A 20158-nucleotide genomic window follows, 5' to 3' on the forward strand; every position below is an offset into this window, starting at 1 on the left:
TACGCTAAAAAAAACCCCTCTTTACCCATCTCCTCCTCCACAATTTACTTCCTATTTATATAACATATGTATTTACACATTTATTTACATGAACACACTGCTACTGCATATTGGATTCACACCGTACTTTTGGGGGATTGATCACGTGAAGCATGCATGTCTTTTTTTCAGTTTTGTCTATTCCACTTAACTCTTGTCTGACCTGTCACTCCCTCTGCATCCTTTTACATATTTTCTCTCACTTAATATTTGTTAGTAGAGCTGAAACATTGATCGATTAAACAAATAGTCAATTGAAAATTAATTGTCAACTATGTTGAAATTTGATCATTCAAAGTCATTTTTTTCCAGCAAAATGCCAAACTCTCCCTTCCTCCAGCCTCTCAATTGTGAGGATTTGCTGTTTTTCTCTTTTTGTATGAAATACAAAAAGAGAAAAGAAAAAGAGTATTTTGTATCATTGTAAACTGAATTTCTTTGGGTTTTGAGCTGTTTTTCTGACAAAACAAGACATCTGAAGAAGTCACATTGAACTTTAGGCAATAGTGACAGGACTGTCTCACTATTTTCAGACATGTTATAGACAGAATGTCAGACAAGAAAATAATTGGTAGATTTATTGATAATGAAACAAGTCGTTAATTGCAACACTATTTGTTAGATAATCCATGTGTTGCAGTTGTGTACAATAATCACCAGTTTCCTTTTTCAGCTTAGACTATTTCTCAAAGTGACTTTATCCTCTCAAAGCCACACAAGTTTTGTCCAATCAGATGAATAGAAATATATATTTTTTCAGTGTTGTTAACAACCAGAACTGTCTCCCTTTCTTTCTCTTCAAACTCAACATACTTTTGAATCCATCTGCTAGCTTTTCTTTGCTCAGAGGAATGCCTGCCTGCTTTTTGGAGGACATCAGAATGAGATATTTCTCATTCGTCCTCTCTGCATGGGGTATGTTCAGAATACTTAGACTTAATGCATTTTAATTTGTTGTGTCTGGCTCTGAGTTAGACTGCAGAGATGTGACCAAGTTGATAGTTGGTGGTGTCCTTTCTCATTATCATTTTCCTCCATGGTTCATTGCAGAATTTGGGAAGATAATGGAACTTGATGATCATCTTCCTATCTATATATATATTTGTATGTGTGTGTAAATATATATACATCTTCCTATAATTGTGAACCAATTAATGAGCACCTAAACGTATTTACTGTCTGGATTTTGTATCCGAGGTGTAAAGAAATTGACATGCACGTCTCATATCTGCCCCTCTGTTATTGTCCTTCAAGGGTCATATGTCAGACACTTTCCAGCCCTGCAGACCTTTTCATGCTTGTTATAGACTTCAATTTACAATTTGTCAGTGCTTCCATTCAGAGAGCCACAGTGGTAATGGCACCCCGTTAAATCTGGAGATGAGATTTTGAATGGAAAAGAAACTCCCCCCTGTGCTTTGTGTGTCATGTGCTGATGCTCAAACATCAGAGTGTTGCTGAAGGACCTTTTGCCTCTCCCCTGTATTATCAGCCCTTAGATGTGGCCAAAAATTACCCAGGATTGCCGGCCACATGTTTGTTATTTCATGTGTGGATCCTGTGTTCCTCCTGGCACTTTTTGTAAACTGAAACTGAACTTAAGCATATGGTTTAGATTACTCAAACTATGCCCCCTGTTGTTTTTAGATGAAATACAGTCAAGGGAACATATTAGACAGTGCTCTTTTGGTCCAAGATATTTACCTGAACTAAGTGTGTCTCTCACACACAGCTCTCTCTGTCTGTGCAGTCCCACATTAATTGGAGCCGTGTGACTCCTGGTTAATAGGTTGTGCCTGACCATCCACAGATGAATGGTGGTTTTCAGGACTCTTTGGCTTTGTCTTCCAAATAACAGGCTGACTTGGATTGCTTTTGTAGATGCTTCACAGTCTATTTTGGGCTTAGATTTGCATCTATTTACACATTTTGAATAGGTTCAGAGTCAGGCTGTAACATCTGTATTTGACAGAGATCTTAACCTTAGATCATAGTGCTTTTTAAACAGCACTATCATCACCTCTAAGCAATTTTTGTGCTCACACTCTACCACTACTTACTACAACCTCTGCTTCTAGCTTCATGTCTGGCTTCTGCTAATAAGCAAGAGAACAGTTTACAGAGGCAGAAGCTCTTCTAGGGTATCAAAAGCACCGTTCCTCACTATGCATTTCAAGTTGCATAACCATAGATGGCACTGTGCATCAAGCTGACTTTTGACTCTCATGCTCGGTTTGTTGCAGTGACACTTCCATATCATTTCCTCTCACATGGCCGCCCATGACTCCCTCCTTTTCCCAACCTCATGAACCCCCCCAGTCCACTATTAGTATCTGTGGCCATGATCGCAGCTGTGGTTTAAGAAATTGTTCCATCTGATTTAGAGGATTCTTTGTGAGGTGGGAGTGACTGGTATTGGAAGTGGTATTAGGAAATGGCTATCTCTGCTCTCCCATCTAATCTTTATGTTATGACTGGGGTTACACATACAGTCATCTGATAACAGGAGTCTGGAGGAGGAGGAGGAGGAGGTTTGGATTGGGTTACAATAGGTCAAGGCTGGAGTTGCATGGGAGACTGTAGCAAAGAGAGGCAGGCTGTTCTTATTTTCTATGGATTGATGGATATGAATTGTAGTCACCTCTCGTTTTCAGATTATTTTCTGCAGTTTAATTTTTGCTTCTGTGTTTCAACTGGAGTACATTTCCTTTTTTACACAGGAAAATGTGGGTAAGAAGTAGAGGACTTGAAAGTACACAGCTAGTTGCTTGGGAGATGTTTGTTTCATGGCTTAGTATTTAGTCTAGTGTCTTTCCTGGATTTCCTGGATGTATAAACATTTCTATTGCCATTCTTTGGAAAGATTAGCAGGCCTTTGCCACCACTCAAAGAAATTACCTCATTGTTGTCTCTTTAGGACAGATTACATTTTTCTATAGAATATTTTGTAGAACAACAAGGACAAATCCTTTTGCACACACAAACATGGAAATTTTGCAAAAGGAGCCGTGTCTCTAGTGGGGTGAGTATGGTGATGGTTTATCACAAAATTCAGCACCGTGAGCTAGCATTCTGTGCGGAGCTGTGGGATTTTCTAATTCTGTCACGGTGTGTGCAGAGGGAACAGAGCAGCCAGCTAACCTTGACTCCTCGCTAAAGATGGTCCTCAAAGCCCTGTACTGCTGTCCCAATTACATCATCTGACTTGAACCAGGACACCTGGACCTTAATCTATCCAAACGTATCCTTGCAGCAATAGGAGGGCATACTTTCAAGGGATAGCTCACAGATCAACAAGCAGAAAAAAAAAAAACTCCTCTTTTGTCTGTTTTGCTGTTTCTCACATCTCCAACAGTGCATGTGTGTGTTTGATCGCTCATTTTTAAAGTTCGCTAAGAGGCTAATTGCTGTGGTTTCCTGCTGTAGTTTACATTCCCAGAGCTGGCTAGTAGTGTTTTACTGGGAGTCTCCAGCCATGCAGACAATATTCTGGGTTGTCAGACAGACCAGAACTGCTATCAGCACAGGGAGCTGTCTGAGAGAGAGTGTGAGTGTGTGTGTGTGTGAGTGTGAGTTTATGTTAGTTACAGAGTGCAGCCAAGCCCATCCAACTAAGACACCACCACCTCTCATCTCTAGTCCCATCTGGAACACATTAATCCAGCAAGAACGCTCTCTCTCTCTCTGTTTCTCTCATTCTCTTCTGCATTTATTTTCCTCCCTCTCTCTGTCTGACGCTCTCTCTCTCTCTCTCTCTCTCTCTCTCTCTCTCTCTCTCTCTCTCTCTCTCTCGCTCTCTCTCTCTCACTCGCTCTCTCTCATATCCCCTGTATCTTCGGTCCGTGCTGGCAGGTCCGATCAGGAAGCCCAAATATGTGGAGAGTCCTCGTGTTCCTTCTGATGCCATCGTTTCAGCGCTGAGGAAGGTGGCTGATAACAAGGAGTCCTCCCACAATGGTGAGTACATTTGTATATTTCTCTGCTTGTGTTTTGGAAAAAGTTACTTTAATAAACTGGCTCAAGAGTGACAAATGTTCGTGTCAGCTGGAATCCACAACGTTACGTTCATACTGTGAACTGTAGCTGTATGTGATTCTTGTGTGCCATAGAATATTATTGCCGTGTCCATGGGATCAGGGATAGGTCTCGGTAATTTAAGGATAGCATCAGTTCCTTCAGGAGTGGTCCATGTAAGTACCAGTTGCGTTTGAGCCCTGTTCCTTCATGTAGCCCCTTCTACAAACACACAATAGTGCTGTGTTTATTTTAAAGTGTGTGTTTAGATTACAGAGGGGTCCGTTTTCCACTGTGTGGGGATGTATTGTCTGACACTGGATTTGTTTCACGGCAATGTAGTGAGGACAATACACTTAATTTCTTAGTAATTGCACATGTGCGTGTGTGTTCTTCTGTTTCCACGTTTTTTTGTGAGGTGTGCCTTTCGTGTTATTGCTGCCTGTTCTCTCCTGTGTTGGGCGTTGTGTGTTTGTGTGTGGAGGGGTAATGTTCCACTAAGTGCACTGTTTTGATTTCCAACGGAGCAGGGCGGGCTCAAATTCCTCCCCATAGGTTTAAGTGGAGTTGTAGGATGCACTATCTTTAGCAAAAGGCATCATAGAAAGCGTTGCCCTCTGGAGTGTTACATGGCTCACATATGCAGACGGTAGTAACCCGGCACAGCCCATTCACTGTTGACTGTTACATACCAAGTCACGAGGGTGTGTCTGACATTCAGCTGGCACAGAGCAGTGTTTTGGCTTTGAGCGGACTACCGGCAGATAGTGGACGCCTGATAAATGTTATCTCATGCCAGCTGGTGAACTGGCAGTGTGAGTAAGCTCATTTTATGAGTTGTGTTCTCAGGACAAAAGATTTGAGAGACCTAGTTTGGATTGTTTGAATAGAAATTTGATTAGGGGGAGAATATGAGCAGTTGGATAAGTCATGGTACAATATTTTTAAGTATAAATGCAAATCTACTGCAGGTTGCACAAACAGCACCCCCTTCCCCCTTCTCACCATACCTTAACACCTTTCTACTATTCACCATGCATTGCCCACCTCTGCAGACCTGAGATCCTCCTTGAAGCACTTGCATATAAATACACACATTCCCACTCCCCACACGCACGCCTATGCTGTCTTTCCAAAGCTTTCCCACCTCCCTCCCCTTTGCCTCCCATCACAGAGTAAAGAAAAATAATACTCAAGGTGAGTAAGGTTAAAAAACGGTTGTAGCCCTTGTTGTGGTTGTTTTAACCCCGTGTTCTCTGTACTGCCTCTTCTCTAATTTTGTGCCAGGCTAAAATTACTCTTCAGGCATTATAGCAGGTCTAACTATCTCACAAGTATGTGACAGATCTACTGACCAAGCCTCTAGAGAATCCTTTTGATGCCACAAAATAGAGACTGACATCTAACAGCTTCAGTTTCAAACACGGAGAGTACACAAAAAAAAATCAAGCTAAGGCTAAAAATTGAACATGTTTTTATTCTTCTAGTCAGCTCCCAATGATTCAAGAGTGAACTGTTCCAAACTGGTGATTTGATGACAAATAAGAAATTACATCACACTCTCTAGGAAAGGACCCAGCCTAATGTAGCACATTTTTGTAGTTCATAACAACAGTCTCCTTGAACAGCTCGAGGCATCCAAGACGTTTAAGTCTGGCTTTTAGCTTTGGGAATGACTCGTACATGTTCTCAAATATTGACTCAGCTCTCACAGTGAAGAAAGAAACAATATGCTTTTAAGGTCAGACAGCTACTTACTTGTGGCATTATTCAATAAATGTAATCAGATATGCCGTATAAACTATCTACCTCCTTCTCCTCACAGTCGTAGTTAACAGGTCAAAGAAGTTTACTGCTGAGAAGTTCCAGGAAGGGGTCAAGTTATTCAACTAATTATGCACAATTAGGGCACTGTATAAAACCTAGACTAATGACGGCTAATTGTGACAACCCAGCTGTAGTTAGATGAGGCCCCATGCACAGATGACAGGCTTTTGAGCACAGCTACACATGCTCTGCCTCTCCTTTTACTCTCCCATGTGAACTCATTTACACATACTGTATAGGATTTGTGCTTTTTTTTTTTTTTTTAAGACCATGCGTGCTACTTCCAAGGGCGCAGGCCTACTACAGCAACATGATGCTCTTGTATTCATATGCGTCACGGAGCGCATGTGACAAGGATGTCTCCAGTGTTCTGTTTTCAATAAAGAGAGCGTCTTTCAGCCTGTATAGTCACCTACTTCAGAGAGGGTAAACAATGCTGGCTTTTTTTCTAACTGCTGAGACAGGATGAAAGGGTTGTTTGACATTGCAGCTTTTGTAACAAGGACAGTGTCAGCATGTTGACACGGCGCCGGAAGAAACTGAGTTGGAAAACTCATTGGGAGTTTGCAGCATAAGAACTGTGTGACATTTAGGGCCCAAATCAAGTGATTTTTTTCAGAGATGTAAAAGGGCTTTGTGTGTGTTTGTGTGTGTGTGTGTGTGTGTGTGTGTGTGTGTGTGTGTGTATGCATGTCATTTTGGCCAAGCGTGGACATGATTAAACCTTGCATGTAGAGTTTGAATGTATTAATTTCTTTCTCTATTAGGTTGCACAGCTTTTCAGTGCTCTGTGTTGTGAACAAGCAGGTTGTGCTGTAGGATAAAAAAGGCAACGTGGGTTTGACCTACAGTAGAGTTGTCTCACATAGCTTTGAGGAAGGATAGAGTTTCTTGTGCATGTGTTTAAATGCAGTGTTTGTTTGTTTGTTTTTTTAATTTTAGCTAGTGTGTCTGTAAGCACATTTATGTTTGTTTAGGTATGTGTGTGTTTGTGTGCATGAGTGCATTTGCTACAGGCGGTTAACAGTCCGGCAGTTATAATTGTTTCAGCTGTGGTCTCAGAGCTCTGTCTCTGTCAATCAAGACTCAACCTCAGGTCCCGTTCTCTCCCGCCATCATGTCTCCCCCCCTGTCCCCCTTATGGGTTTGTGGCCATGTGTGAATTTGGTTAATATGGTCTGATCTTTTTCTTATTTCCTGATATCAAGATGTAATCTGATGCAAGATCTCGCAGCCACAGCTGGGGTCTGGCAGGCTGCATGCAAGGAATGTTTTTGTAAATGTACTGTAGGAAACCATGGTGTCACCGGTGACCTCTTTTTACACACACCTCGAATTAGTCATTCATAAGATATTACAGATAATGTTGTATAATTTATGTTGTCTTGGTATGATTCTGTATTGAGAAATGGAGACAGAGGGATGTAAGGCAGAGTTCTTTCCATTGAAGAGTGAACCTGGTGGATCAGTTACCCATAAAGCAGCTGTACAAACTGGCTCCATTTGGTACCATTTATAAAGACTCAGCACAATCGAGACTCATCGTTACTGTTTCATAGAACTTCAAATGATATTTAGGCAGCTTTCTTCACCATCAACCATTTAGTAAAACAGTAACTTTGAGGCAACAGAGATGAATGGGGCTGTAGTTTCTTTTTTTTGCCATAAAAGAGTATTAGATCTATCTCTCTCCATATCAGATTCATTGTTGATTTCCTCTTTTAAACAACTGGCTGAAAGTTTATATGTTGTCTTTTCCCCTCATTTGATGAGGAAGCTTCATTAATCTTTGCTGCTCATCTCTAGAGGATCCTTTATAGCACAGCCGCTGTGTCCCACAGGGCTGAATCGCTGCATGAAAAAGCCTAAGCTCTGTTGGTCAAATTATTAATGAAATGCCATCTATATCTACCATTAGAACAACAATAATAACAGCTCATTTTACTTGGAGACACTGTATTAACAACAGTCTCACCTCAATATACTGTAATGTCTCATTGAATAAACCATATGTGCATGCAGTAAAGGACATTTGCGGTTCCAACATTAGAAAGTGCAATAACAGCACTCAACGTGCTTCAGGGGGGCACGTCACCTAGTACCTCTGAACTCAAATGGGGAAGCAGGATGCATGTTCTCATCGAGGGTTCATTAAACAGGCTCCACTGTTGTGGTAATGAAACTCCAGCTGCTAATGAGCACCGGCTGGATTGTTTTCTCGGCAGGGAGAGAGCCGAGACAGCTCTGTGGAGCCAGTCTGTTCACGGTGTTCCCCCTCCTCCTCCTCCATCCTTCTTCTGCTCCTCCTCCTTCTTCCGTCTTCATTCTTCTATCACTGCACCACAAGGCTGCTATTTCACACCTGCTCATAAACTTCCTCAGGCAGCAGATAACGATGTTGTTTTGTTTTTGCCTCCATTTTCTGTACAGTTACTGGAATAACAAAGTGGTTCCTGTCACATCCTTGGATTTTCCATATCTCCAGGGTAGCGTAAGAAATGGAGGACTAATCAGATACATAGCAGAGGGAGCTCATTTTCATCCAAGTATGAAGTGTTAGGCAGCCATTTTGGCTTATAACTGCCCTCCATCCATATAAATGCAATTATTTTACCTCTTGTGTACTTACAAAGCAGTTTTTGCCCTACTGCCACAGTTTTATCATGCCCACTTAAGAATCATACATAATGTCAATTCCTTTATGATGTTTTAAACTGATTCTTAAAGGACGGCAAGTGGTGTACGAGTGGAGAGCTGGCCTTTCTCTCACAAATATTATTGAAGAGCAGTTGGCAAGGCAGAAAAGGAAAGTTTTAAAAGCTTTAAGTGGTATATTATAACCAATAAAGATGTGTGAAGTCCATTCAGATGGGACCAATTAATAAACTGGGTTAATCGAGATTAGAGTAGTTATGAGAACCATGAGAGCAATCATGTTCCTCTTTTGACTGCACTCATTGTTCCTGGATGGTATTTTATACACTGCAAAATTGCAGGAGGTACGTTATAATAGACAACCCATTTCCCAGCCTTTTTACCCACTCATCAAATCATTTGGATGAAGGCAGTCTACAGCCTGGGTAGAAATATATCTATAGGTCAACAATCCATTTATGTGAATGTACAGGCTCCTAATAGCTTTTTAGTTTCTGTCAGTATAAGGCTTTGGCTTATTCACCAGGTTAACCAAAGACTTCTCAATTATGCCTTTGCACTCCACAGAAGTTTTGCGGAATTGATGACACAAGTAGCTGAAATGGGTATGGATAGGTTTTTGTTAGGAAACGATAATTGAATGTGAATTTCTTTATACATGGTTCTGTTGCTACGGGAAGACTGCAAAAGGTATGTGCTCTAATTGAGTGATCCTGCATGAAATATTTTGAACTCACTGTTATGTCTATAAAATATGTGGAGTCTTTCTAGATTGTGACTAATCTGTCATCTAATTACTATGTTTGAGTGTAAACAGCTAACTTGGGATTATTCAGCTGTCGTGGAGGTCTGCACAAGTGCTGAATTGTTATAGTGCTCCACTTTTTCAGTGACACGTTATTGAACCATGATAACTCTCCACTGTAATAAAATGGCTACTTGTCTTTTGGTGTAATGTGGCAGCTGCATTTGGTCCACCTCCAACCAGACAGTTTGCTGTCATCAATCTCATACACACAGTCTGGCAAACCGACAGAGCAACAGACAGATACCTTCAATCCCATTTACAGTCTCCTGACCTGGGTAGTAATGGAGGGAATAGTGAGTGGACTTGAGACCCACAGATATTGAATTTTTGAGGCCAATACTGATATTGAAATTTGATCATTTATGAAATCCAATAATGATTCCTTGGCAGGAATTCATTTTTAACATAACTTTTTTTTTAAATGATCCCTTAAATTTGGTTATTAAAGAACATGTGATCAAGTTGTGTACTGAACAGGACATTTTACAGTTCTAAAATAAAGTAAGTTAAAATATGCAGAAAATATCAGTCATGCTGATGTATCACACTGGCTCTAGATGGAACTTGTCCAATTAGTGTTTGTGTGTGACAAAATGGCAATGGATAATGTACACACACATATACAGTACCAGTCAAACGTTTGGACACCTTTCCGTTCACTTGAATGAGTGTGTCCAAACTTTGTACATGGAATAGGCAGACCAGCGGGTTTGGCTTGTATTCAGCCCACTGTCAGGTTATCTTGAGACAGGTAGACCACTCTCAGTCCGAAGTGCTCTGCTGCTGATGGCATTTAAAATCACAAAACCATAGCTGTCCTCTTTCAATGTTTTCCTTTCCATGAGCACATGACAGCCTGAGAAACTGATAAATCCCACACTGACATCAGAGTATGACCTATGTTGATGGATGGATGTCTTACTTATGAATTGCACCATTATGTGAGCTCCGTTTTATCAAGTGTACCATGCCACTGGTTTAAAAGTACATACCGTCTCATAATATTATAGAGCAGCACTTCTATGGCGATTACCACTAAAAGGGGGACATATACCGTAGTAACATCAGGTACAGTCTGCACTAAATGCACTGCACAGCTATTACTGCTATAAAAAGCCCACACACACTAACAGTGTTTAATAGAAACATATCACTTACTCATAAACCAAAATGGTAAACAGAATGGTACTTAAAGTGGTACTTACAGTACGTTGGCGGACTTTTACCATCAGTGATAGTGGTGAGACTAGATAAACGACAACAACATATGTTACATCAGCAGCATTACATAATAAAGCCTTAGATGCCGTTTTATGGGTAGTAGTGGCCCAAAGGTTCAAGAGGAGAGCATATCAATGAAATGTAGCCAATTTGACCGGCAAACAGGTTGGAGAAATCTGGCAGGGAAACTAATGAGCAGTGCTTGCCCCTCCCTCAGTAATACAGCTGACATGCCCTGGAGCAAGACACAAGACCAATAACAGATAAGACTGGCCAACAGATAAGAATGAGGTTGTTTCGAGCAGCCTCTAGGTATGAAAATAAAGGTAAAAAAAAAACTCTAAATGCCATTTACTTTATGCAAACCAAATACCAAATTTAATTTAACTTTGTATGCCTGTCATGTTTGCTATGACTTTGACTTTGAATCCTTAGTATTTCAGCTCTGGTTGATTTGGTGACACCTGTGGTTACTGGTGGTAACACTAAGAATGTGTTGATAATGCAAGCCCCAGAGTTGCCTTTGAAATTATGCAGTAGTGACACCTAACTTTCAGAGGCTTATTATCTTTTCCCCAGTTGTTCGTCAATGATAACATTTGATGTCTTTATCATAACTGTATATTTATAAGCTGTTGAAGCTAACATATTTGTGCTGTTACAAATATTTTACCCATTCAAGATTTCTGGGACTGTGTGTTCTGGTTTTCTGAAGTACATCATTAAATGACGTGTAAATGAACACAAATTAAGCGCAATGGACACATGTGCTGGCTCTTGTCTTCCGAATTTTGTCCAGTATGTGCATGCATCACTTTCTGCGAATCCCTTGTGCATGTGCACCCCATTTGAATGCAGTGTGGGAATGGCGGACTCTGCTACTGACAAAGCAAATTTCTATGTAGAGAGGTAACTAATGTGTATAAAAACATTTAGGGTCTATAGCAGAATAAATGCCAGCTAAATCTTTCTATAATGATTGGCTTTCAGACCTCAGCATTGTCTTTACACCAGTGCTCTCAAAAGGCTCTTCTTAAAGGTTAGCATTTAGTATCTGTTGCTATATAGACACTCTTGCTATTTATAATTGTATAATAGTCAATTTATTCAGCCTGAAACTTTTAGGCCGATTTGATTATGTTTTCACAGGCTTATAGAATATTTCAGTTTCTCAAGATTAAAGGCAAATGCTTTTCTAAGAGGTGGTGCAAATAGCCCACAGGCAATGCAAAAACTAGGCAACCCAGTGTGTAGATGGGTCAAAGAGTTAAGGTAAATATTCTGCACAGCATCTACTTAGATCTATGTCCTTGTCTGGCATTACTTAGAATACAAGTATCTTGTCTAACACATTTTGTTCTTAGGCACATAACCAACATGTGCCAAGACATAATGGCTACTTCTGTATTGTACAGAAGCCTCACCACCTGTGCAGTCTGCTTGATTAGTCATGCTTTGTATGTCTGAATAGTACATTGCTGTAGTTAGTGGCTCAGATGCAATAGTGGAGTTGTCCATTAATTGCAGGTTTGGTGGTTTGATCCTTGGCTCCTCCTATTTGTAGGTTAAATGTCCTTGAGCAAGAAACTGAACGAGTGTACTAGATATATGGATTATGTCATTTTCCATGTATTGCTTCTGTTGTTTCCTACAGCTGAGAAGTATTGTTTATGCTCCATTTACCAACCATGGCAAACTAGGTTCCCTTGCTGCAGAGTTTTAGGGTGGACAATTTCCCCCCCCCTTGATTTTGTTGATGACACAGCAGCAATGGGATTCACCTTGTGTGTGACAATAGGCTTCTCTCAGTTAAGGATTGTCTCAGCAAGCATGTGATGTTGGCTAACCAGTGCTTAGTAAAAGCCTCAGATGAATCCTGAAAATAAGACCTCCTGGTGTGGAAGTAGAACTTCTTGTTACAACAGAGCAGAGAGATATGAATTGTACTGTGTATTATAAAAGCTTAAAATATGATGTGCCAGTGAGATCCTTGTACTGAATAGGGCACAGTTAAAATCCACAGTGGGTTATAATGACCTTCTCTCTTCCTGTTGGGAGTACAGCTCTGTAATATTGCTGCCAGTACTGCTATTGGTGGTCAAATTTACGTCGCAAACTATACTTACAAGACCGTTGACCTCCTATTATATTCTTTCATTATTGTTACAATATAACTTGACGGACCAATGGCAGTACTGAGAGCAATGCTACGGATATGGACTCCCTGTGGACAAGTGCTAAGATAGTATTACCCCTCACCAAGATAGTGAAGGAATACCTTTATATAATTAGCTATTTATGATTTTAGAAGGGATCTCTGTGGTGTATTGCTTTACTACTAAATATGTGTGTGAGAGTTAAGGGGTTAGGACTTAAGGTCGATGTTGGCTTTGATCCCCCTACCCCTTCCCCTTAACATCCCAGAAATCTACTGTTAAGGTTCATGTTACAATTTGTTTTTGCTTTACAGCCACACTTTGCATTCCCATGTTAAATAAGACGTTTACTGAGTGGAATTTCTTTTACTGAGTTATAGCTTCATACAAAGATACCAATCATAAATAGACCATACTATTGGGTCAGATGATCAGGTCTTATGACACTGATGTTCAGATCACATAATCACACATGGCCATGAAAAGAAAGCATGCAGACAAATGTTATTGACACTTGTATACAGTTATCTACATATAAATAGGAACTGAAAGACCTTAAGCAGCTCTCATACCTCCAGTATGAAACGGTCTAATTGAGGCTCCCCCAAAATTCCACAAGCACACTCATAAATTACATTTAGGACACAGCAGTAGCCAAACACACTGTACCAAATGAGAGCATACAGCGATTACACATATAAACAGACAGCACAAAGCAATCTGAGATAGAAAACATAGATTAAGGAATGTTTCACACCAGAATACGAAAGGGTGTGGAGTGTGTCATGGATATAAGTCCAAAATGTTTCCTTCTAAAATGTAACATTTTACTGAAATGACTAGTCTGAACTGAACTTTAAGATGGCTATAATCAGCAATCCTTGTTTTAAAGATGAGTTATCAGCAAAACCACAAAGCCTTTTAAGCATATAAATTTAACTTGCGGATGAGTGAGGATGATTAAACATGTACTCTTTGTAGGTAAAATGCTATTATGGGCACATCCCATATTAGGAGTTGTCATATGGAATCTTTATGAAGATGGGATGGAGACATTTTCACAAAATGAGGCACAACAAGATGTTGTGCACTTTCAGATTACAGGACTACAAGTGCCCCCAGTGCTTATACTTGAAGTAAACTGTGGCAGATCAGTTTTAATGATAATTAGTTCATTTCTGTAAAGCCCAACTCCTTCCTCTGTGAAATATATAGTTTATTGGAAAGAGATAAAATTGTTAGAGAGCAAAAAAGAAGGCTCAGTTTGTGAGTTGTGGATGGACTTCAGTCTTTTAGGTGGTTCTTCTAAAGGGAGGCTACCTTTGAGTTGTTTCCACCACCACATTTCACTCATCAAACAGTTCCCACTCAACTCCAGTTTTGACCTCTATATTGGAACCAAACTTTTTAAGAAGATGACCTTTCAGGTAAATGGATAGCAATTATTGTAATGTATTTGCATCTATATACTTAATTGGGGCTTGGCAGTACATTCTGCCTTTTTACATGTTTGTATTTAATCAGATTTACTGCCAACATTATTAATAACTGTGGAAGAAGGAGGGTAAAGGAGCAAATAAAGGAGAGAGGAGGAAAAGGTGCTGACAGAGAGCTGTATAATAAGCTTTTGTATCTTGGAAGTTTGCCTCTCTCCCTCCATCAGACTGTCTGCTCTCTCTCTCAGGGAATGTTGTTACTCTACCTTGATTCAATTGCCACAAAGTTGTGCAAAGTTTCTTATTTGTTTTCAATGGGTTCTTTTTTGGTTTTTAATTGATGCCAACAGGCAATGCGTATAAACAGAAAATAGGTTGAAAGTGGTCTCTGCCTTGTTGATGGCAACCCGATCTTCACATCGCAATCTAAAGAAGTATAAAGACTTGAGAGTGAAGACCGCAAGCAGTTTAAGCTGTGTTGGAGAAAGCCTATGTCCACTCATTGATATTCAGAGCCTTTATGAGTGAGCGCTGTAAACAACCAGAAAGCCCTGGAATTGGCACTCAAGGCATGTTGCAGCGCACACACACACACACACACACACACGGTCACTGCTTTCTTAACAATGCTAGACATTCATATGTATTCAGTCTCTTTTAGAACACACACACACACACACACACACACACACACACACACAAGCCAGAACCACCACCATACTCCCTCTCTCCCTTTCTCTCTCTCTTTCTCACTCCCTCGCTCTTCTTTCCTCCCCCTCTCCGGGTCTGCACCACATCAGCAGCAGCTGGAGAGTGCAGCAAAGCATTTCAGAGCAGAGCTCAGGAGGGCAGGGCGGGCAGAGTGGCCCTGTGTGGGCCATCCAGTGGAGAGAATCTACCCGCTAACGTTAAGCATTTCTCTCCCTCTCGCTCCCTTTTCTCTAGAGCTGCAAGCAGAGAAACAGCCAAGCTCCTCCTCCCCTGCCACTCAGGAACTGATGACAAGGCTGGGCTTCTTACTGGGAGAAGGGATCCCGGGTTCGGCAGGCATACCTATGGACGACAAGAATGAAAAGAAGGTATTTCATTTTCTCCCACCCCTCCCACTCCCTCCCTCCTCCAACAGCAGCTGCTGCCGCTGCTGCAGCGCACAGATAGAGAGATAGAGGAGAGAGGGAAAGGATGAGAAGAGGAGGGAGTTGTGACAGTGTAACAGAGGAATGGATTTTTTTGTTGCAGCTTGATTCATTTTTTCCCCCCTGTGCATAATCTTTGGATGGGGATTTAAGTGGCACTCCTGGGCTTTTTTTTTTTGGCACAACAAACAACGGTAACTGTCAAACTGTTATGATGTTTTAAAGAAAATAAGTCCATATTTAAAATTGATTGCATGTGGTTTTATTTCAGTGCAAGCTTTACTGTGTGGTGTGTGTGTGTCTCCCAGTAACTTGAGTGCTATTCCAGGGGCTCTTGAGTATGTAACAAGAGTGTCTAAGCCTGGGTCCAGAAATAGAGTTATGTTAGGTCTGAGCCTCAATTTGTTTGGCTCTACTAATTAAGCTGGGGCTGTATGAGTAGCAGAGCAAAGCCCAGCATGCTACACTCATTTATCTCGTGTCTTGGACACGTTTTGACACTGAACCAGCAATTTTAGGAACATGAAAGAGGCTTACAGTATTGTATAAAACATGTTCATTAGTTGAGATGTTAAAAGAGGAAATGGGCAGTATGGGATGATAATGGATTTTACTTTGTATTTGTTTGTGTGTATGTGTGTGTAGGTGTGTGTTTTCAGATAGGGGAGGAGCACATTATTGTCATCTGCCAGCAATCCTCTTTTCCTCTTTTCATACTGCTGTTTTACAACATGTCTTTAACTCAGCATGTTGTTTTTAGCTCTGCCTCACAGTGAATTATTAAATGTCAGTAAGCTGTTTGGCTCTTACTGTGTGTTAGATGCCATCAAATCCGGGCTGCAGCCTCAGGCTGGAAGTTGCCGGGCAAAAACTACTGGCACGCTGTCACAAAAAACAGGTGGGACTCAGAAATAGGAAATATTAGGAAAGCTATGGCCAGACAGGGTTGCAAACATAAGAAATTGGAGCCAGCTTTACAAGCTAGTTAATATCAGCATTCCACAAGTTGATAATTGTGCTGCCAGCCACACAGCATCCCATCTATTTTGCTGTTTGTATTCTTTCAGCCTGCCATTGTACAAACATATAGACCTTTAAACAACAACAACAAACAGTACATCTTGAACAAGAGGTCACTCCCATTTCTGTCTCAATTTGGCTAAGCACCAGTGAGTCTTGTTCTTTTGTTCAGCCAGGTTGAAATCCTTACATGGCAAACAAAACAAGGGGATACAAATTTCACTGACATTTCTACTCTTCTTAAATATAGTGGCCTTCTACATTGCCTTATTATTATTATTTATAGAATCAGGAATGCGATATTGTAATGTGATGGTATCAGATGTAACATGTTCACACAAAGTTGTCTGTAATTATTATGGACATAATTGATTTTGCAGCAGAGTTTCAATTTCAATACCGTTTTCAGAATATTGTGTGATATTGAAGTGGTGTTTTTAACAGGCACAAAACTGCAGTTTAGTCCTGTTCTACTTTAGATTTTGGGACGACATTTAAAATGCAAAAGAGGTTAGAGATGTTGGATTGGTGGAGTTTGTTTGAGTCAATACGCAGCTTTTTACTGAGTGCTGCTTGAGAAACCAGCTGTGAGTGAAAGTATTGCAGGCAACAAAGTTGGTATGTTGAGGCTGATGTAATTTCAGCTGGGCTTGTAACAGTGGTTGTTAATTGGATAGAACCAGGCAGTGATTGATCAAATGTACTATGATTTAACCATTTTTTGGAGAAAAAAGTGGATAGTTCTTGGGTTAGCAGGATCTCAAGTTCTTAAAGAGACTGGATTATTGAACATCATGGAACTACAGTAAATTCTGGACATGTTTGTTTGTGTTTTGTTCTGTAAATTTAGTGCTTTGCCCACCACCTATTACTTCGTCTGCACTTATTGTGAATGAAGCTGGATGGGGGAGGAGTTGGTTCCAAACTTACTGAGTGGTGACCAGACTCAATCTCTGTGATGTGGAACAGTTTGAAGATGTTGGTTCTTCTTACAGTGGGACAAGGATTCTTGAGCTACAGTATGGTGTAGAATCACAATACAGTTGAAGGAAGATGGGGAAACAGGACAAACTAGCTTAAATTCAGATTTTTATGCTTGTCAGTCAGCTCAAACAAAGATGCAGCTGCTGTTTTGTTGTCAGATGAGCTTGAAGACACGAGAAAGGTAGCTATTGTAACACAACAAAGTAGAGACTTCTTCCCTTGTGAAACTCTCTTCAGGGTTATTTTGGTTCTTCCAGACATATGAGTGTGTAATTTTTGAGCCTTGCTGCATTTACTGAGCTTATGCCCTTCAGCTTGTGTGTCATGCTTACATGTGAAAGACTCGTTTATTTGTGAAGGAATTTTTTTGCATCACTTTCACATGATCCAGGTCAAATAGGCAATGAACATGGATCACACCATTCTTTACAATTTTTCATTTCACTTTCCAAATAAGGTTGAAAAGTTATTTTTGTTGTATTTGTTGCTGCTCATGCTGAAAAAATGTGAACATGCTGCCAGTGTTGCTAAAGCAGATTCGGTTTATATTGAGTCGGACCTCATACTTCATTGACATATCTGATTAGTAGAGCACATTCCTGATGTACCTCAACCCTTTTCTCTATCTTCCTTCTCCCCAGTGCTCTGTGACAAGCCAGGGTATCAGCCCCTGCTCCACACTGACCAGCAGTACGGCGTCTCCCAGCACCGACAGCCCATGTTCCACGCTCAACAGCACGACAAGCCGCCCCCCTCTCAGCCGCTCCAGCCCTTGTGGGACCATCACTAGCCCGAGCTCCACACTCGAGAGCAAAGATAGTGGAATCATAGGTAAGAGATAACAGTCCTTCACATCCTCCGGTTGCAACTTATATGGTGCATGACCAGTACCACAAGAGTTGTAAGACTGGTGGAACCCGTTCTGATTTAAGCTAGCAGCTAATTTAGCCACTGGTAGGCCAGAGGTGGAAATGGTGACTCATTCAATGGTGAATGCTGATTCATTCTTGTTCATATTTTTGTTACAATACTATTTGAAGCAATGGAGTTAAATTGCACAGAATTTAATTTTTTTATTTTTATTCAGTCTCACTGAGATTAAGATTTCTCTCTTTTTTTCCAAGAGAGACCTGAGAACAAGAAACATTCATAAGACAAGAACATAATCAGCAGACAGAAACAATGCAACTACACAATAAACAAGAAATCAATAAAAACAGTTACAAGAATCTTCAAAAAACATCAGATAATAAAGCTTTAAAATCTGCAAGAGTAATGTAAGACTCAAGTTTGAGGGCAGTTTGCAGTTCATTCCAGAAACCAGTTCTGCTAACATGAGGGATATCTATCTATCTAACTAGTTAAGTAGTTACGGGATGGTGTACTGTGGTTACTAGATTTAAATGAGAGAAGAGATGTGAGGTAGTTTGGAAGCTTTAGAGCTTTACAGATGAATAACATGAGATGGTTATTTCTTCTTGTCTGTAAGAAAGTCCAACCAACCTCGTGATACAGAGAACAATGATGAGTATGAAATTTGTCGTTCATGATAAAACATAATGCACTATGATACACAGGGTTTAGCTGCTGAAGTGTTGATGGGGCAGCATGACAGTACAGAATATCTCCATAATCAAGGACAGACATGAAGGTTGACTGCACAATAGGCTTACAATTGAAAGAAGACAGACAACCTTTAATTCTATAAAAGAAACCTTGTATGATTTTTAATTTCTGAGTCAAATGTTGAATATGAATCTTGACTGATAGTCTGCTCTCTAGCTATGGGTTGCATTGTCCAGCTACGGGTACCATTTAAAGTTGTAATGGCAGAATAGTCAGAGTCACTGATAGAGGTGGAGAATACAATGTCCTTTCTGCTTTTAAAACTTATCTGTGATTAAGCAGTGATAACTGGAACACATCAAAGGCACAACTGATACAGAACTAAACCATGATGCAGAACTAAACCATTCAACAGACGTCATATTCTCAGCCCACATATCTCTAAAGCATGCTCCAGAATGTCTGTCAAATAGTTTCACTTACTTCACTGAGGTTTAAAACCACCTGTGGTGCTTTTGCCAAAATAGTCAGTAACCACGCTAGGAATGCCAGTGATGAGCCAAGTCAGCTGCAGATCTGATGGGAAAGCAGGCTCTGTGAATCAATAGCTGAGTTAGGAGCATGAGTAGCCCGCCTCTGAGCAATGACGAAAATCTCATCTCCTGCCAGCCTCTCATTTACCACCGTCAGCTTACTAGTGGCCACATAAGTTGCAGGGTTTGATAACTCAGGTAATGGGAAAAAAAGCTCTGCTGACCTCTCAGTAATCTTTTCTGGCATTTATCCTGCACAATACAACCATCAGTACACACAAGGTTAGACTGTCCCCTCTTCATCATCGCTTACTATCACATTTTACAGTATTTCCCATGACGCTCTTCTATCTCCAATTTGGTAGAAATGTTGCCATCTGTACTTTAGGATTTAGACCAAAAAGTCTCATCTACATGGTGTCAGTCATTCATCATTTTGTTAAAACAGCTGGATTTTTTTGTGGGACTGAATATCATTTGTGTCAGATTGTATTCAGCCTCTACCATTTGTCACTTATTGAGCTTACAGAGAGCTGTTCCGGTATGAAAGAGCATTGAGGTGACAGTTGCCACCGTTTGACGAACTGTATCTCTAGTAATAGGCATGTAAGACATCTGGGGATTTACACAAGCTGACAGGAAGATGACGTAGTCTATTGATGTATTAATCCGTCTGCCATTCCTACTCACAAAGCCTCCAATGGCTATACAAAGTTACAAATTCATTTTGAAAATGGATTTTGGATATTTTTAGTGAGCAATC

The 20158-nt window shown here is 40.5% G+C and overlaps 1 protein-coding gene across 2 annotated transcripts in view; it reads left to right on the top strand.

Moving 5' to 3' along the window:
• The window catches only part of tanc1b (tetratricopeptide repeat, ankyrin repeat and coiled-coil containing 1b), a 110734-nt gene that overhangs the window by 44210 nt on the left and 46366 nt on the right, over window positions 1–20158 (top strand). For both annotated transcript variants that reach the window (XM_042426522.1, XM_042426523.1), the window contains exons 4-6: window positions 3892–3996; window positions 15102–15235; window positions 17938–18127. In XM_042426522.1, coding sequence (XP_042282456.1) covers window positions 3892–3996; window positions 15102–15235; window positions 17938–18127 — 429 coding nt within the window. The remainder of the gene's footprint in view (window positions 1–3891; window positions 3997–15101; window positions 15236–17937; window positions 18128–20158) is intronic.

Source organism: Thunnus maccoyii, chromosome 11, assembly GCF_910596095.1.
Source record: "Thunnus maccoyii chromosome 11, fThuMac1.1, whole genome shotgun sequence".
NCBI classification, from domain to species: Eukaryota; Metazoa; Chordata; class Actinopteri; order Scombriformes; family Scombridae; genus Thunnus; species Thunnus maccoyii.